Source organism: Thunnus albacares, chromosome 24, assembly GCF_914725855.1.
Source record: "Thunnus albacares chromosome 24, fThuAlb1.1, whole genome shotgun sequence".
In the NCBI taxonomy this organism is placed as follows: Eukaryota; Metazoa; Chordata; class Actinopteri; order Scombriformes; family Scombridae; genus Thunnus; species Thunnus albacares.
Window position 1 is genome coordinate 20367495 of NC_058129.1, and position 25881 is coordinate 20393375.

At 39.3% G+C, this 25881-nt stretch overlaps 3 protein-coding genes across 6 annotated transcripts in view; 1 reads left to right on the forward strand and 2 right to left on the reverse strand.

Moving 5' to 3' along the window:
• LOC122976080 (sorting nexin-9-like) overlaps positions 1 to 8942 on the reverse strand; it is a 26387-nt gene extending 17445 nt beyond the window's left edge. Inside the window, exons 1-9 of one of the 3 annotated variants that reach the window (XM_044344369.1) lie at positions 8680 to 8942; positions 7984 to 8130; positions 7701 to 7865; positions 6255 to 6341; positions 5878 to 5952; positions 4890 to 5004; positions 4667 to 4814; positions 4483 to 4567; positions 4271 to 4396 (exon numbers count right to left, since the gene is read on the reverse strand). In XM_044344369.1, coding sequence (XP_044200304.1) covers positions 4271 to 4396; positions 4483 to 4567; positions 4667 to 4814; positions 4890 to 5004; positions 5878 to 5952; positions 6255 to 6341; positions 7701 to 7712 — 648 coding nt within the window. In that variant the 5' untranslated portion in view covers positions 7713 to 7865; positions 7984 to 8130; positions 8680 to 8942. Of the gene's footprint in view, positions 1 to 4270; positions 4397 to 4482; positions 4568 to 4666; positions 4834 to 4889; positions 5005 to 5877; positions 5953 to 6254; positions 6342 to 7700; positions 8131 to 8679 lie in introns of all 3 variants that reach the window. The other 2 variants (XM_044344370.1, XM_044344371.1) reach the window with 2 other exon arrangements.
• Positions 8943 to 9089: 147 nt separating this feature from the next.
• LOC122976114 (CD59 molecule (CD59 blood group)) lies at positions 9090 to 15016 on the reverse strand. Of its 2 annotated transcripts, none has more exons than XM_044344418.1 (5): positions 14936 to 15016; positions 14686 to 14769; positions 13711 to 13812; positions 13042 to 13115; positions 9090 to 10037 (listed from the first exon to the last, which is right to left on the reverse strand). In XM_044344418.1, exons 2-5 carry the CDS (start codon positions 14738 to 14740, stop codon positions 9915 to 9917), a joined length of 354 nt encoding a protein of 117 aa, XP_044200353.1. In that variant the 5' UTR covers positions 14741 to 14769; positions 14936 to 15016; the 3' UTR covers positions 9090 to 9914. The 2 variants fall into 2 exon arrangements, with proteins under 2 accessions (XP_044200353.1, XP_044200354.1); XM_044344419.1 differs by lacking the exons at positions 14686 to 14769; positions 14936 to 15016 and adding exons at positions 13956 to 13988; positions 14025 to 14092 and having other exon boundaries at positions 13711 to 13818.
• Positions 15017 to 17586: 2570 nt separating this feature from the next.
• Positions 17587 to 25881, forward strand: part of dytn (dystrotelin) — a 33679-nt gene continuing 25384 nt past the window's right edge. Inside the window, exons 1-2 of the mRNA XM_044345223.1 lie at positions 17587 to 18390; positions 18891 to 18920. Of these exons, the coding sequence (XP_044201158.1) occupies positions 18902 to 18920 (19 nt within the window). The 5' untranslated portion in view covers positions 17587 to 18390; positions 18891 to 18901. The remainder of the gene's footprint in view (positions 18391 to 18890; positions 18921 to 25881) is intronic.

Consider the following 25881-nt stretch of genomic DNA (forward strand, 5'->3'; position numbering starts at 1 on the left):
TTTTGTGTTTTACTGTGTGTATTTTTGTGTTTTACTGTGTATATTTTTGTGTATTACTGTGTGTATTTTTGTGTATTACTGTGTGTATTTTTGTGTATTACTGTGTGTATTTTTGTGTATTACTGTGTATTACTGTGTAATATTGTGTATTACTGTGTGTATTTTTGTGTATTACTGTGTGTATTTTTGTGTATTACTGTGGATATTTTTGTGTTTTACTGTGTATATTTTTGTGTATTACTGTGTGTATTTTTGTGTATTACTGTGTATTATTGTGTATCATTGTGTATTACTGTGTATTACTGTGTAATATTGTGTATTACTGTGTGTATTTTTGTGTATTACTGTGTATATTTTTGTGTATTACTGTGTGTATTTTTGTGTATTACTGTGTATTATTGTGTATCACTGTGTATTACTGTGTATTACTGTGTAATATTGTGTATTACTGTGTGTATTTTTGTGTATTACTGTGTATATTTTTGTGTATTACTGTGTGTATTTTTGTGTATTACTGTGTATATTTTTGTGTTTTACTGTGTGTATTTTTGTGTATTACTGTGTGTATTTTTGTGTATTACTGTGTGTATTTTTGTGTTTTACTGTGTGTATTTTTGTGTATTACTGTGTATTACTGTGTAATATTGTGTATTACTGTGTGTATTTTTGTGTATTACTGTGTGTATTTTTGTGTATTACTGTGTGTATTTTTGTGTATTACTGTGGATATTTTTGTGTATATCTGTGTGTATTTTTGTGTATTACTGTGTGCATTTTTGTGTATTACTGTGTATATTTTTGTGTATTACTGTGTGTATTTTTGTGTATATCTGTGTGTATTTTTGTGTATATCTGTGTGTATTTTTGTGTATTACTGTGTGTATTTTTGTGTATTACTGTGTATATTTTTGTGTATTACTGTGTGTATTTTTGTGTATTACTGTGTATATTTTTGTGTATTACTGTGTGTATTTTTGTGTATTACTGTTTGTATTTTTGTGTATTACTGTGTGTATTTTTGTGTATTACTGTGTGTATTTTTGTATATTACTGTGGATATTTTTGTGTATTACTGTGTGTATTTTTGTGTATTACTGTGTGTATTTTTGTGTATTACTGTGTGTATTTTTGTGTATTACTGTGGATATTTTTGTGTATTACTGTGTGTATTTTTGTGTATTACTGTGTGTATTTTTGTGTATTACTGTGTGTATTTTTGTGTATTACTGTGTATATTTTTGTGTTTTACTGTGTGTATTTTTGTGTATTACTGTGTTTATTTTTGTGTATTACTGTGTGTATTTTTGTGTTTTACTGTGTATTTTTGTGTATTACTTTGTGTATTTTTGTGTTTTACTGTGTGTATTTTTGTGTTTTACTGTGTATATTTTTGTGTATTACTGTGTGTATTTTTGTGTATTACTGTGTGTATTTTTGTGTATTACTGTGTGTATTTTTGTGTATTACTGTGTATTACTGTGTAATATTGTGTATTACTGTGTGTATTTTTGTGTATTACTGTGTGTATTTTTGTGTATTACTGTGGATATTTTTGTGTTTTACTGTGTATATTTTTGTGTATTACTGTGTGTATTTTTGTGTATTACTGTGTATTATTGTGTATCACTGTGTATTACTGTGTATTACTGTGTAATATTGTGTATTACTGTGTGTATTTTTGTGTATTACTGTGTATATTTTTGTGTATTACTGTGTGTATTTTTGTGTATTACTGTGTATTATTGTGTATCACTGTGTATTACTGTGTATTACTGTGTAATATTGTGTATTACTGTGTGTATTTTTGTGTATTACTGTGTATATTTTTGTGTATTACTGTGTGTATTTTTGTGTATTACTGTGTGTATTTTTGTGTATTACTGTGTGTATTTTTGTGTATTACTGTGTATATTTTTGTGTTTTACTGTGTGTATTTTTGTGTATTACTGTGTTTAATTTTTGTGTATTACTGTGTGTATTTTTGTGTTTTACTGTGTATTTTTGTGTATTACTTTGTGTATTTTTGTGTTTTACTGTGTGTATTTTTGTGTTTTACTGTGTATATTTTTGTGTATTACTGTGTGTATTTTTGTGTATTACTGTGTGTATTTTTGTGTATTACTGTGTGTATTTTTGTGTATTACTGTGTATTACTGTGTAATATTGTGTATTACTGTGTGTATTTTTGTGTATTACTGTGTGTATTTTTGTGTATTACTGTGGATATTTTTGTGTTTTACTGTGTGTATTTTTGTGTATTACTGTGTGTATTTTTGTGTATTACTGTGTATTATTGTGTATCACTGTGTATTACTGTGTATTACTGTGTAATATTGTGTATTACTGTGTGTATTTTTGTGTATTACTGTGTATATTTTTGTGTATTACTGTGTGTATTTTTGTGTATTACTGTGTATTATTGTGTATCACTGTGTATTACTGTGTATTACTGTGTAATATTGTGTATTACTGTGTGTATTTTTGTGTATTACTGTGTATATTTTTGTGTATTACTGTGTGTATTTTTGTGTATTACTGTGTATATTTTTGTGTTTTACTGTGTGTATTTTTGTGTATTACTGTGTGTATTTTTGTGTATTACTGTGTGTATTTTTGTGTTTTACTGTGTGTATTTTTGTGTATTACTGTGTATTACTGTGTAATATTGTGTATTACTGTGTGTATTTTTGTGTATTACTGTGTGTATTTTTGTGTATTACTGTGTGTATTTTTGTGTATTACTGTGGATATTTTTGTGTTTTACTGTGTATATTTTTGTGTATTACTGTGTGTATTTTTGTGTATTACTGTGTATTATTGTGTATCACTGTGTATTACTGTGTATCATTGTGTATTACTGTGTATCACTGTGTATTACTGTGTATCACTGTGTATTACTGTGTATTACTGTGTATCACTGTGTATCATTGTGTATTACTGTGTATTACTGTGTATTACTGTGTATTATTGTGTATCACTGTGTATTACTGTGTATTACTGTGTATCATTGTGTATTACTGTGTATTACTGTGTATTATTGTGTATCACTGTGTATTACTGTGTATTACTGTGTATCACTGTGTATTACTGTGTATTACTGTGTATTACTGTGTATAACTGTGTAATATTGTGTATTACTGTGTATTACTGTGTATCACTGTGTATTACTGTGTATTACTGTGTATCACTGTGTATTACTGTGTATCACTGTGTATTACTGTGTATCACTGTGTATTACTGTGTATCATTGTGTATAACTGTGTATTACTGTGTATTATTGTGTATTACTGTGTATTATTGTGTATCACTGTGTATAACTGTGTATCACTGTGTATTACTGTGTATCACTGTGTATCACTGTGTATTACTGTGTATCACTGTGTATTACTGTGTATCATTGTGTATTACTGTGTATCACTGTGTATTACTGTGTATCATTGTGTATTATTGTGCATCACTGTGTATTACTGTGTATCACTGTGTATTACTGTGTATCATTGTGTATTACTGTGTATCACTGTGTATTACTGTGTATCACTGTGTATCATTGTGTATTACTGTGTATCACTGTGTATCACTGTGTATTACTGTGTATCACTGTGTATTACTGTGTATCACTGTGTATTACTGTGTATCATTGTGTATTATTGTGTATTACTGTGTATTACTGTGTATCACTGTGTATCATTGTGTATTACTGTGTATCACTGTGTATCATTGTGTATTACTGTGTATTATTGTGTATTACTGTGTATTATTGTGTATTACTGTGTATTATTGTGTATTACTGTGTATCATTGTGTATTACTGTGTATTACTGTGTATTACTGTGTATTACTGTGTATTATTGTGTATCACTGTGTATTACTGTGTATTACTGTGTATCATTGTGTATTACTGTGTATCACTGTGTATCATTGTGTATTACTGTGTATTATTGTGTATTACTGTGTATTATTGTGTATTACTGTGTATTATTGTGTATTACTGTGTATCATTGTGTATTACTGTGTATTACTGTGTATTACTGTGTATTACTGTGTATTATTGTGTATCACTGTGTATTACTGTGTATTACTGTGTATCACTGTGTATTACTGTGTATTACTGTGTATTACTGTGTATCACTGTGTATTATTGTGTATCACTGTGTATTACTGTGTATCACTGTGTATTACTGTGTATTACTGTGTATCACTGTGTATCATTGTGTATCACTGTGTATCACTGTGTATTATTGTGTATTATTGAATACAGCTGTGTTGCTCACGCTCGGTGTGATCTGGTACTCGATGAAGCTCTTCAGTCCGTACAGTTTAGATTCTTTCTTGGGGTCGGCGATCACACAGTCCAGAGGAGTTGACGGGTAAAGCCAGACTGGTCCCACCTCGCCCATCTGAGTGGACAATGATCAGAAACCAGTCAAAGTGCAGTGATCCACTACACAGTGTGATGAAATGATCAACAAAGTTGATTACTCACATAGACAGGAAGTCTGTCTCTGCTGTTAGCTGGAGCTTTGGCTAACAAGAAGACTTCTGGACTGGGACCTTTAGAGAACGGAAACCTGACAACACACCAGATTACTGAGATCTGCAGGGATCTACTAATCATTAATCACTAAGTATGTATTTGTGTATCTTTTGTGTGTTTTTCGTGTGTTTACCTGTTAAGTGAGATCTTTACGGAGGGTGTGTGGGTGCCCCGTCCTGAAGCTCCATCCTCCCCATCCCCCTGACTGTCACCATGGTAACCACCCACTGATTGGTCGTCCCAGTCGTCGTCCCACTCGCCGTCATCATCCTCGACAGCTGCTAACAGGACAGGAAGTTCCTACACAGTTCAATATTATTCGATATTTGATTAATAATAAAAATATGTGTTGTTACCTTGTGTGTGTGCGTATCCCTGACTGTCCCATCTGTCTGTTGTACTGCTGACATAAGCCCCGCCCCCTGACCAGGAGTCCCAGCCCCCTCCACTGCCGCCATCGCCACCGCCGACCTGAAACACAAAATCAATGTTTCTACTGTAATCCACTGTGGTCTGGTGATACCTGTGGTGATCCTTTACTTACTGGGATCTACTGTAATCTACTGTGGTCTGGTGATACCTGTGGTGATCCTTTACTTACTGGGATCTACTGTAATCTACTGTGGTCTGGTGATACCTGTGGTGATCCTTTACTTACTGGGATCTACTGTAATCTACTGTGGTCTAGTGATACCTGTGGTGATCCTTTACTTACTGGGATCTACTGTAATCTATTGTGGTCTAGTGATACCTGTGGTGATCCTTTACTTACTGGGATCTACTGTAATCTACTGTGGTCTGGTGATACCTGTGGTGATCCTTTACTTACTGGGATCTACTGTAATCTATTGTGGTCTAGTGATACCTGTGGTGATCCTTTACTTACTGGGATCTACTGTAATCTATTGTGGTCTAGTGATACCTGTGGTGATCCTTTACTTACTGGGATCTACTGTAATCTATTGTGGTCTAGTGATACCTGTGGTGATCCTTTACTTACTGGGATCTACTGTAATCTACTGTGGTCTAGTGATACCTGTGGTGATCCTTTACTTACTGGGATCTACTGGGATCCACTGGCATGCGCTGGAATCAACTGTGTAGCAATTTACTGTGATCTCCTTAAATTTACTGTAATCTGGTGACATCTGCCCTGGTCTAGTGGTGCTTGTGGTGATCTGCTGGGATCTACTGGGAGTTTTCTACTGTCCAGACTGGTCAGGTTACAGCGCGACACAGAAACGTGTGTTTGGATCTTTGTTGCTGTAAATTCACTGTGTTTGCAGACGATGCAGTTCTTTATTACAGAGACCACAGCTGCCTTTCAGTTTACACACTTCTCACCTGTAAATATCCCTCAGGTACCAGTCCGGTCTGTCCGCTGGAGTTCTGAGCTTCAATCCAGCCTCCACCCACAGACTGCACACACACACACACACACACACACACACACACACACACACACACACACATACACACACACACACACACACACACACATACACACACACACACACACACACACACACACACACTATTATTATTATTATTATTACTATGTGTATATATATATGTGTATGTGTATGTGTATGTGTGTGTGTGTGTGTGCGTGTATTTATGTGTATATATATGTATGTGTGTGTGTGTGTGCGTGTATTTATGTGTATATATATGTGTGTGTGTGTGTGCGTGTATTTATGTGTATATATATGTGTGTGTACCTGGTTGACCACGGTGACCGTCTCGCCCTCTCTGACAGTCAGCTCGTTGTTTCCTGTTTCAGCTGTGAAGTCGTACAGAACTTGAGCCTGAAAACAAACACACGCGTCATCAGAGCCACGGCGCCGCCTGCAGGCTGCAGAGTTCATTACAGACACAATATGAACAAACATCCTGATGATTCATCTGCTTTTACAGTCTGAGCAGCAGCACATTTAACGGTTTGTCCTGAAGGTGGCGCTACAGGAAACATCATGACATCATTCAAATCTATGATTACCCTCATAAAGAAGTGAAACATTTTAAATTATCTTCTCAAACTTGTGTGTGAATTGTTCATGAGCATGATATTAAGCTTCTTTGTCTTAAAGCATTTGTTTCCTGTTGTCATAAAAATATTGAAAACTTTGTTAAAATGCCCAAAAATCACAAAAGTACAAAACTCTTTTTGTTTGAACCAAACATAAACATTCAGGTCTCAAAATGTGGGTAAAATCCTAAAAAAACTGATTTTTTTAACCCAAATCTGTAACAAGCTGAGAATAAAGATGTGACTGGAAACGAGACAGGAAATGAAAAACAAAACGAGGAGCTAAAAGAGCCTAAAAAGCTCAGAGAGCGGCAGAGTCGAGTCCTCACAAATATAGAAGAGAAACGTGAGTGTGTGCAGAGGAAAAGTCTGGTTATCTGTGAAACTGACAAACACATGAACCTGACATCCTGTCAGACCACAACTGTCCTGTCAACACCTCCAGGCTGTTTGTCTAAAACACTCCAGTGATCCTCTGTGTGTTCCCACCACACTGCAGATGGTTTATAGTAGATCTGCACATCTTTGTCGGGTTAAACAGCAAGTTTCTGGACTTTGTTGATATTTGTCCTCCATGAGAATATCTGTAATATGTCTGATATTTTAAAAATATCTGTACACACGTCTGCAGGAGAAAACAGAGTTTTTTGCTGTTTTCCTTCCTTTGACATCTTCATGATGTTCCTACCAGAGTTTTACATACTTTTGTACATATTTGCATTAAGTAGTACATGTCTCAAGTAGAAAACAGAGTTTATGATGATTTTTTGGTGTTTTCCTTCTTTTGATGTCACTGAAGAGCTTTAATATTCCCACTAGACTCCTATAGAAATTTGACCTGTTTTATGTGCATGTTTGCACAGTTAAACAGCAGGTTTCTGTTCTGTGTTGGAGTTTTTTTTTTCTTTAATATCCCAACAGATTAGTTTAATCCTCCTGCAGAAGTTCAGTGATTCCTCTGTGACGTTTCTGTAACACCTCAGAACCTTTAAACGATGCGTTTACTGACTGTTTGAAGTCGTTAATTTCTCTATGAAGTTCCTGCAGGGACAAGCAGCAGCTGTTGGTTGATGATGTAAAAGAGCAGCAGCAGGTGAGAGGTCAAAGGTCACACTCAGTAACAGGTGAGGAGTCTTACCTTCAGAGCCATGATGACATCAGCAGCAGCTTTTATTCTTTACTGTTGATTCTGATCAGTTTCATCCTGTCAGTTTCTCAGCGAACAACCTGCAGCCGCATCAAGCTGCTGTAAAAATGCGCACGCCACTTCCTGTGGCTGCTGTCAGAATAAAAGCTGTCTGCGCTAAAAGTTGATTTTATGGTTTAAAAAACAGTTTGAAGGTTAAAAAAAGAAAATCACAAACATTAAAAACATGGAGACTTTTCTGAGTGACGGCGTCTCCTCCATCAGCTGCACTTACGTGCTTTTACTCTGGAGGTACATTCGATAGCTTCCTGTATTTTGGTGCTCAAAGAACAAAACTGACAGGAAGTGACGTCACAGATCCAGAACAGCTGAGGAGCCCCGGGCGTTTACTCCGAGGTCTCCGGTTACACTCAGATATACACTGTAAAAAATACAAACCACCACAATGTAAAAAATAATACTCATATATACACTGTAAAAATACAGTACTGAACTACATTGTAAATTTTATGTATTATGCTCAAATTTACACTGTAAAAATATAAAACTACATTATAAAAAATGTACACACAAACTACACTGTAAAAATAATACAACATACAAATACACTGTAAAAAATACAACACATAACTGAACACTAAAAAATATTACAAGTCTACTCTGTTAAAATATTCTGAACACAAAAATAATCCACACACAACTTAAAAAATATTAAATTGAAGATTACACTGTAAAAAGTAATCAATAACAACCATACACTGTAAGAATAAAACTACACTGAACCATACACTGTAAAAATATTACCACAACACTACACTCCAAAACATTATAAACTGTGCTACATTGCAGAAAATACTAAACTGAACACTGCGCTGTAAAAAATATTCACCTGCAGTGTAAAAAACACTGCGTCAGTTTATTCAGTCATAATTTATTTGTTAGAATATCTGATGTTGTGACAGATCCTTACCTTCAGTCAGTCTGCAGGGGGCGCTGCTCTGCAACACATCACAGGGAAACCCCCCCACACCTGGAAACACCTGCTGCTGCCTTCAGGTCCCATCAGGAAAACTCAGACAACCTGCAGGCGTTTTTAACGTGTGTGTGTTTTTATGTCGTTCTCAGGATGCTGCTTCCTGTATCACCTCAACACAGAACTGAGCAGCTTCAAGCTGAACAGTGACTAAAAACACCTGAGCAGCTGTGCAGGACCTTTAAATAGAATCATAATTTCTTTTAAATAGTGGTGCAAATGAGGAGCTGAAACACTGTAAAAATAGGATCAAAAATACGTTCAGTTTTTCATTTAAACAAAGTATTTACACTAAAGAAATTCAAATAAAAACACTTTAAATCAAAACTTTAAATCAAAACATTGAGTCTGTTGTAAATGTTTATTTAATATCTTTTACAAACAGTCATTTCAAACCCGTTAAAGAGCGAAGCAGCTTCACAAAATCTTCATCTGAACTGATGAAAGTTTCACATTCTGACTTTAATTTCTTTAAGCAAACAAACAAACAAATGTAGCTCTGATTCATTTCAATCAAATATTGATCTGAACTGATGGAAACTGAAGGTTTCAGTGACACTTTGAGTCAGAAAGTTTCTGTGAAAGTTTTGGAGGAAAAAGGAAACAGTTTTCAGTCGCTACGCTTGTCATTAATTGGCAGCGTAATCAATAATCATCACTGAGTCAGCTGAGCGAACGAGAAAGTCAGACTTGATCTTCGTTAAATTTCAAACATACACAGAAAAATATTTCTAAGAAATAAGTAAATATTTATTGAAATGGATCTTAGATTTTAGCAGCTGCTTCAAAGAAATTCTGGAAATCAACGACTCTCAGATTTCACCCCAATACTTCACTAAAATGAACATCAAACAACGCAAAGCATTATGGGTCCTGTAGTTCTTCCATGTCAATACACTTTTATGACATTACTAAGACTCTGAATGTCTCATCAACATGTTTCCTGTACAGATATTTAGAATGAATGAAATGTGACCAATCAATAAACACCTTGAATGTTGAATCAATAATCAGCTTCATATAAATATTGATCATATGACGGAGCGAGAAAGCTTTGATTTTTACTACTCAGTGTGAATTTATGTCATTTAGAGAGACGTTTCTATGTGTTTGTGGACGCAGGTGGTGCTAGAGAGCAGCTCGGCAGCGTTAGTGCGTGTTTCTGGGTTTCTTCAGTAGATGCACCACCACATGACCGCCACCGAGGCCAGCAGACCAATCAGAGAGCTCGCTGCAGAGGAGGGGGCGGAGTTACACAGGTCGGAGTTGCAGCACTTGAAGGTAAAACTGGACACCTGGAAAAGATCAATGATGTCAGAATATGTCTGATCAATCAGTGCTCCGAAAGTACAAATGTCAAAATTCTGTTCAACATAAAATACAACAAACTGATCAATAATCCAATAAACTGATCAATAATACAACAAACTGATCAATAATCCAATAAACTAACTAATAATTCAACAAACTGATCAATAATTCAATAATTCAACAAACTGATCAATAATTCAATAATTCAATAAACTGATCAATAATTCAACAAACTGATCAATAATTCAATAATTCAACAAACTGATCAATAATTCAATAAACTGATAAATAATCCAACAAACTGATCAATAATTCAACAAACTGATCAATAATTCAATAATTCAACAAACTGATCAATAATTCAACAAACTGATCAATAATTCAATAAACTGATCAATAATCCAACAAACTGATCAATAATTCAACAAACTGATCAATAATTCAATAATTCAATAAACTGATCAATAATCCAACAAACTGATCAATAATTCAACACCTCTGCTGTGGTTTTGCTGGTTATAGAGTTTAGTGTAACTGAAACTTTAAGTAAACAGCCGTCAGATAAATGTAGAGAAGTAAAAAGTAGAATATTTCTTTCTGATATGTCGTAAAAGAAAGTAGAAAATCATCCAGTAAAGTCCAGAACAGAACTTCAGTAGAGAACAAGTAGAATACAGTAGAGTAGAATACAGTAGAGTATAGTAGAATACAGTAGAGTATAGTAGAATACAGTAGAGTAGAATACAGTAGAGTATAGTAGAATACAGTAGAGTAGAATACAGGAGAGTAGAATACAGTAGAGTATAGTAGAATACAGTAGAGTATAGTAGAATACAGTAGAGTAGAATACAGTAGAGTAGAATACAGTAGAGTATAGTAGAATACAGTAGAGTATAGTAGAATACAGTAGAGTAGAATACAGTAGAGTATAGTAGAATACAGTAGAGTAGAGTAGAATACAGTAGAGTAGAATACAGTAGAGTAGAGTAGAATACAGTAGAGTAGAATACAGTAGAGTAGAATACAGTAGAGTATAGTAGAATACAGTAGAGTAGAGTAGAATACAGTAGAGTAGAATACAGTAGAGTATAGTAGAATACAGTAGAGTAGAGTAGAATACAGTAGAGTATAGTAGAATACAGTAGAGTATAGTAGAATACAGTAGAGTAGAATACAGTAGAGTAGAGTAGAATACAGTAGAGTAGAATACAGTAGAGTAGAGTAGAATACAGTATAGTAGAATACAGTAGAGTATAGTAGAATACAGTAGAGTAGAATACAGTAGAGTAGAATACAGTAGAGTAGAATACAGTATAGTAGAATACAGTAGAGTAGAATACAGTAGAGTAGAGTAGAATACAGTATAGTAGAATACAGTAGAGTAGAATACAGTAGAGTAGAGTAGAATACAGTAGAGTAGAATACAGTATAGTAGAATACAGTATAGTAGAATACAGTAGAGTAGAATACAGTAGAGTAGAGTAGAATACAGTAGAGTAGAATACAGTAGAGTAGAGTAGAATACAGTAGAGTAGAATACAGTAGCGTAGAATACAGTAGAGTATAGTAGAATACAGTATAGTAGAATACAGTAGAGTAGAATACAGTAGAGTAGAGTAGAATACAGTAGAGTAGAATACAGTAGAGTAGAGTAGAATACAGTATAGTAGAATACAGTATAGTAGAATACAGTAGAGTAGAATACAGTAGAGTAGAATACAGTAGAGTAGAGTAGAATACAGTATAGTAGAATACAGTAGAGTAGAATACAGTAGAGTAGAGTAGAATACAGTAGAGTAGAGTAGAATACAGTAGAGTAGAATACAGTAGAGTAGAGTAGAATACAGTAGAGTAGAATACAGTAGCGTAGAATACAGTAGAGTATAGTAGAATACAGTATAGTAGAATACAGTAGAGTAGAATACAGTAGAGTAGAATACAGTAGAGTAGAATACAGTAGAGTAGAGTAGAATACAGTATAGTAGAATACAGTATAGTAGAATACAGTATAGTAGAATACAGTAGAGTAGAATACCGTATTATCCCACTAGAACACTGTGCTCCCAGTATGCAGCTTACTGGTGGTTCCTACAGTCTTTAAAAGTAGAATGGGAGGCAGAGCCTTCAGCTATCAGGCTCCTCTTCTATGGAACCATCTACCGGATTCAGTCCGGGGTGCAGACACCCTCTCTATGTTTAAGAGTAGGCTTCAAACTTTCCTTTTTGATAAAGCTTATAGTTAGGGCCGACCAGGCTCGCCTTGGATCAGCCCTTAGTTACGCTGCTATAGGCCTAGACTGCTGGGGGACTTCCCATGATGCACTGAGCTCCTCTCTCCTCCTCCTCCTCTCCATCTGTATGCATTCATGTAACATCAATGCATGTCACTAACTTTGCTTCTTCCCCGGAGTTTTTTGTGCTTTCTCATCTCACAGGAAACCCTGGGTTCTGGGCCGAACCTTCGCGGTCCTTCACAGTCCTGATGACATCCTTCCCTGGATGTTGCTGCTTGTGCTTGTTGTTGTTTGTTGTTGTCGTCATTGTTTTTCTTCTGTCCCCCCTCCCCCTTTCCCTCTCTCTTTCTCTCTCTCAACCCAACCGGTCAAAGCAGATGGCCGCCCACCAAGAGCCGGGTTCTGCTTGAGGTTTCTACCCATTAAAGGGGAGTTTTTCCTTACTGCCGTCGCCAAGTGCTGCTCATGGGGGAATTGTTGGGTCTCTGTAAATTAAAGAGTTCGGTCTTGACCTGCTCTATGTGAAAAGTGCCTTGAGATGACTTTTGTTGTGATATGGTGCTATATAAATAAAGATTGATTGATTGATTGAATTGATTGAATACAGTAGGGTAGAGTAGAATACAGTAGGGTAGAATACAGTAGAGTAGAATACAGTAGAGTAGAATACAGCAGAGTAGAATACAGTATAGTAGAATACAGTAGAGTAGAATACAGTAGAGTAGAATACAGTAGAGTTCAGTAGAGTTTGTACCTGTGGGAACATCTGGCCCAGTCGGCTGTACTCGCAGTCTGAATACTTGAGACACTGGCGGTAGGTCATTCCACCTGCAGGACAAACAGGACGATAGTAGAAACAGTAGATTCTGAGTAGAATCGCTGAACTTCAGATAGAATCTAAAGTTCTCAGAGTGTGAAGGATCAAACCTTCAGACACGAAGCACATTACAGTTTCTGACCTCTTCATATAAAAAGTCCAGAACATAAATAGAGTTTGGTGAGGCAGACTTTTCACTAATCATCAGCTGACCCTGTATCTTCATGTTAGGGCCTCTCTGGGGGCCGAGACCCACAGGTTGCAAACCTCTGGACAGAAAGTATCTTCAGCCAATCAGAATTCAGTTGTCTACAGTACAAGTAGACGCACAGGTAGAGGTACTAGAATATGTAGAGGTACAGTGGCACATAGAAGTACAGGAATAGGTAAACAGTTAAACAGTTTAACAGGTAAACAGTTAAATAGGTAAACAGTTTAACAGGTAAACAGTTAAATAGGTAAACAGTTTAACAGGTAAACAGTTAAATAGGTAAACAGTTTAACAGGTAAATAGCTAAATAGGTAAACAGGTAAACATGTAACCAGTTAAACAGGTAAACAGTTAAAAAAGTAAACAAGTAAACAGGTAAACAGGTAAACAGGTACCTCTCTCAGTGAGTGTCAGACAGGCGTCGTCATAGCTACAGTCTCGTTGTTTGGAGCAGCTTCCTGTGTAATCCTTACAGCTGTAACACCGAATGGCTGATCCTGAAACACACATTTCATCTAACAGCTGATCCTGAAACACACATTTCATCTAACAGCTGATCCTGAAACACATCTAACAGCTGATCCTGAAACACATTTCATCTAACAGCTGATCCTGAAACACATCTAACAGCTGATCCTGAAACACATCTAACAGCTCATCTGGATTTTCCGACCTGAGTCACTTGAGTCATATCAGCACCAACCCAAACCCAACAATAGAGCCCTGAGGGACACCTTTTGTTACTAATACTACTGTTACTATTCCTTTTATTACTAGCACAACCACCACTACTACAACTAATAATAATAATAATAGTAATAATAATAAACACTAATGATAATAATAATGACAATAATAATAATTATAACACTCTTATTATGAGCACTACCACTTCTACTACTACAACTAATGATAATAATAAACAGCACTACTTATACTACTACCACTACTAATAATAGTAATAATACATATTATTACAACTGATGATAATAATAAACAGCACTACTAATACTACTACTACTACTAGTAATAATAAACTTTATTACTACTAATGACAATAATAAACAGTACTACTACTTATTACTGCTTACTATCTGTTTCCGTCCAGATGTTTTTCAGATTTGTGCTCATTCATCAGTTAACGGTTCGTGTTTCAGCAGCTGTGGTCACTTGAGTGACTTCATGTCAGTTAAAGTGGATTTCAGCAGCACACATTGTCTTCTTCCAGAATAAAAACAGACCATCTGTCATGTTAATGTTTTTGGTCGTTCAGATTAAAAAAGTGACGAGAAAATAATAAAGCTTGAAACTGACCTGAAATCAGTCTCAGTACTTCAGAACATGATCTCATGAGACAGAATGAAACGTACCGAGTCCAATCAGAGTGCAGCACATCACCACGCAGATCCCCAGGGAGCGCTTCATTTTCACCTCTACACAGCTCACAGGTTCATCTGGAATCAGTTTGTCCACAGCAGCTCAGTCACCCAAACACTGAGTACCATAGAGTACTGTGTGCACAGTGTAGTACTGTGTGTACAGTGTAGTACTGTGTAGTACTGTATGTACAGTGTAGTACTGTTTGTACTGTGTGTACAGTATAGTACTGTGTGTACTCACCCAGTTGTGCGTTTCTGTTGTTGTTGAGTTCAGTGACAGACTGCTGAGTCTGACTCTGACAGCAGAATGACAGCGAAAGGCGACGCCCACAGGGAGGATCCTGTGTATAAGTATGAAGAATCAGTTTCATTGTTTTCTGTTTTCACTTTTCAATGACAGTTCTTCAGAACTGACTCACTTCAGTTTCTCCTGAACTTCAGGAGAACAGCCAAACAGCCAAACAGCCCTTCTAAAATGATCTACCCACACAGCCCGTTGTGCTCTTAAAAGATTTCCTCATTTAAAACTACATGTGACGCAGCAAATAAACAATCATACGTTTCCTGGTGTCATCACGCTGAGCATCAACAGTCCCGCAAACATTGCAATGTTAACATAAACGTTAACAGCCAGTATGGTATAGTATAGTATAGTGTAGGTGGTATAGGTAGTGTAGTATAGTATAGGTAGTGTAGTATAGTATAGGTAGTATAGTATAGTATAGGTAGTGTAGTATAGTATAGGTAGTATAGTATAGTATAGGTAGTGTAGTATAGTATAGGTAGTATAGTATGGTTGAATGTTATGGTATAGTATAGTATAGTATAGTATAGTATAGTACAGTATGGGTAGTGTAGTATGGTAGTATAGGTAGTATAGTATAGGTGGTATAGGTAGTATAGTCTAGTATAGGCAGTATAGGTAGTATAGTATTGTATAGGTGGAAGAGGTAGTATAGTATAAGTAGCATAGGTAGTATAGTATAGTATAGCATAGGATGGTATAGGATAGTATAGTATAGGTAGTATAGTATAGATAGTATAGTATAGTATAGGCAGTATAGGCAGTATAGTATTGTATAGGTATAAGGTAGTAGGTTGTATAGGTTGTATAGTATAGTATAGGTTCTATAGGTAGTATAGTATAGTATAGTATAGTATAGTATAGTATAGTATAGGTTCTATAGGTAGTATAGTATAGTATAGTATAGGTTGTATAGGTAGTATAGTATAGTATAGCATAGGTAGTATAGTATAATATAGGTTCTATAGGTAGTATAGTATAGTATAGGTTGTATAGGTAGTATAGTATAGTATAGTATAATATAGGTTCTATAGGTAGTATAGTATAGTATAGGCTGTATAGGTAGTATAGTATAGTATAGTATAGGTAGTATAGTATAGTATAGTATAATATAGGTTCTATAGGTAGTATAGTATAGTATAATATAGGTTCTATAGGTAGTATAGTATAGGTTCTATAGGTAGTATAGTATAGGTTCTATAGGTAGTATAGTATAGTATAGGTAGTATAGTATAGTATAGTATTGTATAATATAGGTTCTATAGGTAGTATAGTATAGTATAGTATAGGTTGTATAGGTAGTATAGTATAGTATAGGTTGCATAGGTAGTATAGTATAGTATAGTATAGTATAGGTTCTATAGGTAGTATAGTATAGGTAGTATAGTATAGTATAATATAGGTTCTATAGGTAGTATAGTATAGTATAGTATAGGTTGTATAGGTAGTATAGTATAGTATAGGTTGCATAGGTAGTATAGTATAGTATAGTATAGTATAGTATAGGTTCTATAGGTAGTATAGTATAGGTAGTATAGTATAGTATAATATAGGTTCTATAGGTAGTATAGTATAGTATAGGTTGTATAGGTAGTATAGTATAGTATAGTATAATATAGGTTCTATAGGTAGTATAGTATAATATAGGTTCTATAGGTAGTATAGTATAGTATAGTATAGTATAGTATAGTATAGTATAGTATAGTATAGTATAGGTAGTATAGTATAGTATAGGTAGTATAGTATAATATAGGTTCTATAGGTAGTATAGGTTGTATAGTATAGTATAGGTTGTATAGGTTGTATAGTATAGTATAGTATAGGTAGTATAGTATAATATAGGTTCTATAGGTAGTATAGTATAGTATAGTAGAGGTTGTATAGGTAGTATAGTATAGTATAGTAGAGGTTGTATAGGTAGTATAGTATAGTATAGTATAGTATAGTATAGGTAGTATAGTATAGTATAGTATAGTATAGTATAGTATAGTATAGGTAGTATAGTATAGTATAGTATAGTATAGGTAGTATAGTATAGTATAGTATAGTATAGGTAGTATAGTATAGTATAGTATAGTATAGTATAGTATAGTATAGGTAGTATAGTATAGTATAGTATAGGTAGTATAGTATTTGCTCAGCGAGGTCTCAGATAGACTTTCATTGTTCTGGTGACACAACAAACACTCACTGAACTAATTAACAGTCTCCATGTTGGTGAATCATTTTCCATTGAATGTTTGTTCAAAACATTGATTTGTCAGCTCCGTCTTTCATTCCCCTACGAGACTCTGATTTGACTCATGTGTGAGAGTAAAAAACAGAATATCCCAGCTTTCTGCTCATTTCAGCAGCTGATGTTTATTCAGGTTTTTATTTGTGCATAACGTGTGTCGTATGTGACTTGAGAGCACAGCTTGGAGTAATGAACTCACCTCTACAATGAGGTTTGTCTTTGTGTAGTATTACAGTTTTAGGAAAAGAAGTAGAAAATATTGTTTTATATTTATGTACACAGATGGATCTTTAAGATTCATGAAATATATGAAATTCTTAATACTAAAGGCATTAAGGGGATCCCTGCTGCTCCACACTGACCACACCTCGCCGCCGCCGCCGCTGCTGCTGAGGCTACGATGATGTGATGATGATGGTGTGATGAAGGCTGATGAGAGGCTCATTCATCTCCGTCCACATGAAGAAAAGCTCCAGTGTTTCGTCCTAGAACGACCCAAAGACACAAAGAGACAAAGAGACAAAGAGACAAAGGAGCTCAGACAGTCGGCTTCAGTTCGAACAGAAACAAACACAACAAAGAGAGTTTTGACAGCTCGGACACAGCGGTGCATTCACTGTCTCTCTGGTCATTAGACCGCTGAACACACATCTCATCAAACATTCATCACATCAGTTGAACTCTCAGACCACTTCCTCTGATTCTGTCTCTGATGGACACTGAGCTCAAACTGAAGTCGAAGCTGAGGAAGAACACTACGGCTCCCAAGATGCATTTCAGCAGCAAACATCCAATCAGAGCTTCACATTCTGTTGCTGAAGACTAAACTGATTTTATAAAAATACACTTACTGAACTTACTGTTACCCCCATGGCCTTCTTCAGCTGTGATCGTGTGACCTAAATATGGATCTTTCTCAGTGACCTTTGACCCCTTCCATCAGCAGTGTTACATCACTAATTACTCAACGTTTTGGATGACCAGGTGTGTTGTTCACTGTGTTCATGATGTCAGCGGTGTGCCGGCTGCTGATTGGTCCACAGACAGCAGGTGAGGGTGGCTGACAGGTGAGAAGCAGCTGAGCTCATTAAAGATTCAGAAGCTTCACTTTGTCTCTTCAGACGTTTGGTTTGTCAGGTACAAGAGAAGCAGCACGGTCAGTTTAATTTCCTCTTAATGTTCTGTTAACGTTTGTTTAATGTTTGTGTTTGTATAAATTGAGTCTGTACGTGTGTCAGGTTGATTTGTTCAGTTTAGTTTGACGTCACACATTTTTTTGTGACTACTATAAATCCATCTGAACGAGACATGTTTTATCAAATATATTATTTATTTTCATTTTAAAAAGTAATCCAGTAATATTCTAATAATCAATAAGTTTCCATCAGCAGGTCAGGTCCTTGTTTACTTAAAGCATTGTGATGTCAGACGCTGTTAGATTGATGATTCATTTACAGACTATAAATTAATGACTGAAAAATGCATCAAAAACCTAAAACATCCAATAATGATCAGAAAAAAGTTAAAAACATAAATTATTCGTTATCAAGGGACATACTGATTGGTTCTTTTATTATTATTGTCAATAATAATAATAATAATAATAATAATAATAATAATAACAATAATTGCTTTGATGTTTCTTTGTATTTTCAGACAAACTCATCATGGATCTGGACAGCATCGGTGAGCTCAACTCTACCGTCTTCTACCATGTTCTACCGTCTTCTACTGTCTTCTACCGTGTTCTACCGTGTTCTACCGTCTTCTACCGTGTTCTACCGTGTTCTACTGTGTTCTACCTCTTCTGTCTTCTAAATCCTTAAGTGTGATTTTTAGTGACATTGGGAGAAACAGTCAGACCTGCTGTGATCATCCTGCAATGTGCTTCTTCTTCTGTGTCCTTGGTAACCAGAAGCAGAAGCTTTGTTTTGGTGTTTGCGTTTGCGGTGGCAGAGAAGCTGCTCTGCATTACGGGGGAACGTTAAGCCCATACTGGCTGCTGCACCTCTCTGCTAAATAAACTGACTGTGATCTTCACTGCTCGTGTGATTAACATGGTCTTCCTGCATTTTACTTGAACTTTTCATGTTTTTCCGTTTCCTGTTTGCGTGTTTTGATTGTTCCTTGATTTGGAATACGGTCCATTGAACCGGTGGACTTTGGATTAAATAAAGTAAAGCACTGCCTGCCTGCTCTACTGGGATCCCTTTTCTCAGGAGGACAGCAGCTGGTTCCTCCTCCAGTCTGATCAGGTGTGCAACAAAGCCCTGTCCGGCTCCTCTACACTCTCTATCGGTGCAGAATCACCCAGAGCTGCGTTGTCACTGACAGACTCTGGTGATTGGGGTTTTTCTTCAGCTGGAGCTCCCCTCATGTTTGCTGTAATGATCTCCACTGTGTAACTATGACTGTGGTTGTTACCAACGCAGAGTTTATGCAGCTTCCTAATTACACCCAACAAGACGTTTTGAACCCGTTGCTAAGAGTTTGGGATTTAAAGAAACAGACCTTGTTACATCCACAGAGGGTCGCGCCGCAGTTTCAATATGGAACACGGAAGCAAAACAAACTTGGGCGTCATCGTTGTAAACATTGCAAGACTACCCTATACCACATGAGATGCAAAACATGGAGATCACAGTGTGCTGCGGAGTTTGCAGAGACTTCCATCCTCAGCTCTGTCTCCTGCCACCATTGAACTATTTAATACACAATCTCTCACCGATAAATCCCTCCTCATACATGACCTCATCTTGGACAAGGGGCTTGATTTCATGTGCCTTACTGAAACCTGGCATGAACCAGGGGACTACTCTGTGCTGAATGAGGCCTGCTGTCCTGGATATAGTTACATGGAAAAAGCCTGCAGCTCTGGCTGTGGTGGTGCTTTAGCAATCATACACCAGGCTGAACTGGAACTGTCTCCCCTGTCAATACCTGATCTTTCCTCTCTAAAATGTAAACCTCCATACTCCATGAAGGTGCTTCTCATCTACTGCCCCCCCAAACCAAACTCATCTTTCCTCCCTGATAGACGCGACCTCCTCACGTCGGCCTGCTCCATGTCAACCACCATCATTGTTGGTGATATGAACATACATGTGGACGACCCTGCTGTCATTTTGCAGTGGACTTCCTGAGTCTGATTGAGTGTCTTTGCCTGAAGCAGCAAGTTGATGTCTCTACTCACACCAGATATCGGGTTAGATATCGATATTGATCCGGTTAGGGATATTCCAGTTACAATACCAGTTCTGCTTGGATCTGAAAGAGATTCTCAGAGAACTAATGCTGTAAATTGTACAAGGAACCTTCTAACCTGGTGCATTATCAAAAATATTAATGTTTACTTTAAGATTTGACCCCAAAGCAGTTATTTTAATGTACTCTTTATTTAACATGATCTGACCAACACACATAAATGAAATTATTAAAATGGAATTAAAATTAAATTGAATCATCAGGTAGCCAGTGTAAATAAGGTGGCTACAAATTTACAATTTAATTTCATACAAACATTTGTAAACATTACAAATACCTCAGGAAAACATTCACTTTGCTGCCTGTGATTGTCTCACAAAGCTTTTGAGCAACTACAGCAGTTGCGAAACACACAAAATACAAGTGTATCAGAAGAGAAACAACCAACAGAGACAAACAATCGTATATTAATGAAGTAAAAGTAAACCAAAATAAAAATAGTGCAACAAATCAGAGGCTTTTCTTGGGACATGTTGGAAAACAGTCCTTTAAAACCTCTGAATATGAAACGCAAACTGTCAGATCCATGAAACTAAAGCCCTTTCATGAGTCTGCTTTCATACTTCTCAGAGATTGTGAGATTTTCATGTAAGAAAAGGAGCTGATCTACATAATGTGGGGTGAAGCAGCTCCTTTGTGCAGTGTACAATGAGATACTGAAAAAGCCCCCTCTCAACAAAATGACAGTACTTCTGGGACTGCAGTTTCATTCCATGCAGGACATCAGTGTCTTTATGCAGGAGGAACCTCAGGACTGCTTAACTATCTCTGATCATTTTACCTCTTCAGGAAGTGTGCGCTCATGTTGTAATTTTGTTTTATATAAACACCAGCAGCGCTTTGAGTGTGTGTGTGGTGAGATCATGTCTTGCTTTTGTGAGGCGTCCTCATCCTGAACACTGAACGTGAGCTCCCCCTTGTGTCAGACATGCAGACTGTCACTTCATTCACAAAAATCACAAGAAATATCACTCAAACAAAGAAATTCTGAAAGGCTTATTGGAAAATAGTGCAGTTAATCATCATAAACTCAAACTGTAAAGTCTATGAAACCAAAGAGGGGAGTGTAAGAGACGGAGCTGATCTACATGTTGTGGAGTGAGGCAGCTCCTGAGAAGCGGTTGAGAAAACCCTCAGAGGGGACACTGATCCCGGGGATACACAGACATCTCTCTGCTTGGCGAGATAAATGGGGATGCTCCCCCTGCATGCACCCTCCATCAGTTCAGTGGATTTTCAGAGAGCAGAACATGTTTTCTTCCCTGCATCTGGTCACTTCTTCCTGCGTCCTGAGTTTTCTGTGATACCGTGACTTTTGGCATGTAGGCTGGCCCGAGGAGAGCCGTCAACGCAGAAGATTCCTTTGACCTCTTTGATGAAGGAGGAACGACATCGACCTCAACGGGACCAAGACTGTTGTCTTCCTGCCGTACAGGCACAGTTTCATCACCGTCATCAGTTTCTTGCTGTTGAAAGATGAAAATATTCAGGAATAAAATTATTTGGGAAACCGGCTGAGAACTCGCTGGGCACCATGGGCCCCCAGTACTAAACTCCGCACCATGGCCCCCAGTACTAAACTCTGCACCATGGGCCCCCAGTACTAAACTCCGCACCATGGCCCCCAGTACTAAACTCTGCATCATGGGCCCCAGTACTAAACTCTGCACCATGGGCCCCCAGTACTAAACTCTGCACCATGGGCCCCCAGTACTAAACTCTGCATCATGGCCCCCCAGTACTAAACTCTGCATCATGACCCCCCAGTACTAAACTCCACACCATGGCCCCCAGTACTAAACTCTGCACCATGGGCCCCCAGTACTAAACTCTGCATCATGGCCCCCAGTACTAAACTCTGCACCATGGGCCCCCAGTACTAAACTCTGCACCATGGCCACCCAGTACTAAACTCCGCACCATGGGCCCCCAGTACTAAACTCTGCATCATGGCCCCCCAGTACTAAACTCCGCACCATGGCCCCCCAGTACTAAACTCCGCACCATGGCCCCCAGTACTAAACTCTGCATCATGGCCCCCAGTACTAAACTCTGCACCATGGCCCCCCAGTACTAAACTCTGCATCATGGCCCCCAGTACTAAACTCTGCATCATGGCCCCCCAGTACTAAACTCCGCACCATGGCCCCCCAGTACTAAACTCCGCACCATGGCCTCCAGTACTAAACTCTGCATCATGGCCCCCAGTACTAAACTCTGCACCATGGGCCCCCAGTACTAAACTCCGCACCATGGCCTCCAGTACTAAACTCTGCATCATGGCCCCCAGTACTAAACTCTGCATCATGGCCCCCAGTACTAAACTCCGCACCATGGCCCCCAGTACTAAACTCTGCACCATGGGCCCCAGTACTAAATTCTGCACCATGGGCCCCCAGTACTAAACTCTGCACCATGACCCCCCAGTACTAAACTCTGCACCATGGGCCCCCAGTACTAAACTCTGCATCATGACCCCCCAGTACTAAACTCTGCACCATGGGCCCCCAGTACTAAACTCTGCACCATGGCCCCCCAGTACTAAACTCTGCATCATGGCCCCCCAGTACTAAACTCTGCACCATGGGCCCCAGTACTAAAGTCTGCATGATGGCCCCCCAGTACTAAACTCCGCACCATGGCCCCCCAGTACTAAACTCCGCACCATGGCCCCCAGTACTAAACTCTGCATCATGGCCCCCAGTACTAAACTCTGCACCATGGCCCCCCAGAACTAAACTCTGCACCATGGCCCCCAGTACTAAACTCTGCATCATGGCCCCCAGTACTAAACTCTGCATCATGGCCCCCCAGTACTAAACTCCGCACCATGGCCCCCCAGTACTAAACTCTGCACCATGGCCTCCAGTACTAAACTCTGCATCATGGCCCCCAGTACTAAACTCTGCACCATGGGCCCCCAGTACTAAACTCCGCACCATGGCCTCCAGTACTAAACTCTGCATCATGGCCCCCAGTACTAAACTCTGCATCATGGCCCCCAGTACTAAACTCCGCACCATGGCCCCCAGTACTAAACTCCGCACCATGGCCCCCAGTACTAAACTCTGCACCATGGGCCCCAGTACTAAACTCTGCACCATGGGCCCCCAGTACTAAACTCTGCACCATGGGCCCCAGTACTAAACTCTGCACCATGGGCCCCCAGTACTAAACTCTGCACCATGACCCCCCAGTACTAAACTCTGCACCATGGGCCCCCAGTACTAAACTCTGCATCATGACCCCCCAGTACTAAACTCTGCACCATGGCCCCCAGTACTAAACTCTGCACCATGGCCCCCAGTACTAAACTCTGCACCATGGCCCCCCAGTACTAAACTCTGCATCATGGCCCCCCAGTACTAAACTCTGCACCATGGGCCCCAGTACTAAAGTCTGCATCATGGCCCCCCAGTACTAAACTCTGCACCATGGCCCCCCAGTACTAAACTCTGCATCATGGCCCCCAGTACTAAACTCTGCACCATGACCCCCCAGTACTAAACTCCGCACCATGGCCCCCAGTACTAAACTCTGCACCATGACCCCCCAGTACTAAACTCTGCACCATGGCCCCCCAGTACTAAACTCTGCGCCATGGCCCCCCAGTACTAAACTCCGCACCATGGGCCCCCAGTACTAAACTCTGCACCATGGGCCCCCAGTACTAAACTCTGCACCATGGGCCCCAGTACTAAACTCTGCACCATGACCCCCCAGTACTAAACTCTGCACCATGGGCCCCCAGTACTAAACTCTGCATCATGACCCCCAGTACTAAACTCTGCACCATGACCCCCCAGTACTAAACTCTGCACCATGGGCCCCCAGTACTAAACTCCGCACCATGGCCCCCAGTACTAAACTCTGCACCATGGGCCCCCAGTACTAAACTCTGCATCATGGCCCCCAGTACTAAACTCTGCACCATGGGCCCCCAGTACTAAACTCTGCACCATGGGCCCCCAGTACTAAACTCTGCATCATGGCCCCCCAGTACTAAACTCCGCACCATGGCCCCCCAGTACTAAACTCCGCACCATGGCCCCCAGTACTAAACTCTGCATCATGGCCCCCAGTACTAAACTCTGCACCATGGCCCCCCAGTACTAAACTCTGCACCATGGCCCCCAGTACTAAACTCTGCATCATGGCCCCCAGTACTAAACTCCGCACCATGGCCCCCCAGTACTAAACTCCGCACCATGACCCCCCAGTACTAAACTCTGCACTATGGCCCCCCAGTACTAAACTCCGCACCATGGCCCCCAGTACTAAACTCTGCACCATGACCCCCCAGTACTAAACTCCGCACCATGGCCCCCAGTACTAAACTCTGCACCATGACCCCCCAGTACTAAACTCTGCACCATGGCCCCCCAGTACTAAACTCTGCGCCATGGCCCCCCAGTACTAAACTCTGCACCATGGGCCCCCAGTACTAAACTCTGCACCATGGGCCCCAGTACTAAACTCTGCACCATGACCCCCCAGTACTAAACTCTGCACCATGGGCCCCCAGTACTAAACTCTGCATCATGACCCCCAGTACTAAACTCTGCACCATGACCCCCCAGTACTAAACTCTGCACCATGGGCCCCCAGTACTAAACTCCACACCATGGCCCCCAGTACTAAACTCTGCACCATGGGCCCCCAGTACTAAACTCTGCATCATGGCCCCCAGTACTAAACTCTGCACCATGGGCCCCCAGTACTAAACTCTGCACCATGGCCACCCAGTACTAAACTCCGCACCATGGGCCCCCAGTACTAAACTCTGCATCATGGCCCCCCAGTACTAAACTCCGCACCATGGCCCCCCAGTACTAAACTCCGCACCATGGCCCCCAGTACTAAACTCTGCATCATGGCCCCCAGTACTAAACTCTGCACCATGGCCCCCCAGTACTAAACTCTGCATCATGGCCCCCAGCACTAAACTCTGCATCATGGCCCCCCAGTACTAAACTCCGCACCATGGCCCCCCAGTACTAAACTCCGCACCATGGCCTCCAGTACTAAACTCTGCATCATGGCCCCCAGTACTAAACTCTGCACCATGGGCCCCCAGTACTAAACTCTGCACCATGGCCACCCAGTACTAAACTCCGCACCATGGGCCCCCAGTACTAAACTCTGCATCATGGCCCCCCAGTACTAAACTCCGCACCATGGCCCCCCAGTACTAAACTCCGCACCATGGCCCCCAGTACTAAACTCTGCATCATGGCCCCCAGTACTAAACTCTGCACCATGGCCCCCCAGTACTAAACTCTGCACCATGGCCCCCAGTACTAAACTCCGCACCATGGCCCCCCAGTACTAAACTCCGCACCATGGCCCCCCAGTACTAAACTCCGCACCATGACCCCCCAGT

Bases quoted from the DNA above. Each gene is read 5' to 3' on its own strand.
- LOC122976114 (XM_044344418.1), bottom strand. From the start codon at position 14,740: ATGAAGCGCTCCCTGGGGATCTGCGTGGTGATGTGCTGCACTCTGATT. The intron at 13,116-13,710 runs GTACCTGTTTAC...TTTGTCCTGCAG, and splicing joins TCTGACACTCACTGAGAGAG to GTGGAATGACCTACCGCCAG. The intron at 10,038-13,041 runs GTACAAACTCTA...GATCTTTTCCAG, and splicing joins TGGGCCAGATGTTCCCACAG to GTGTCCAGTTTTACCTTCAA.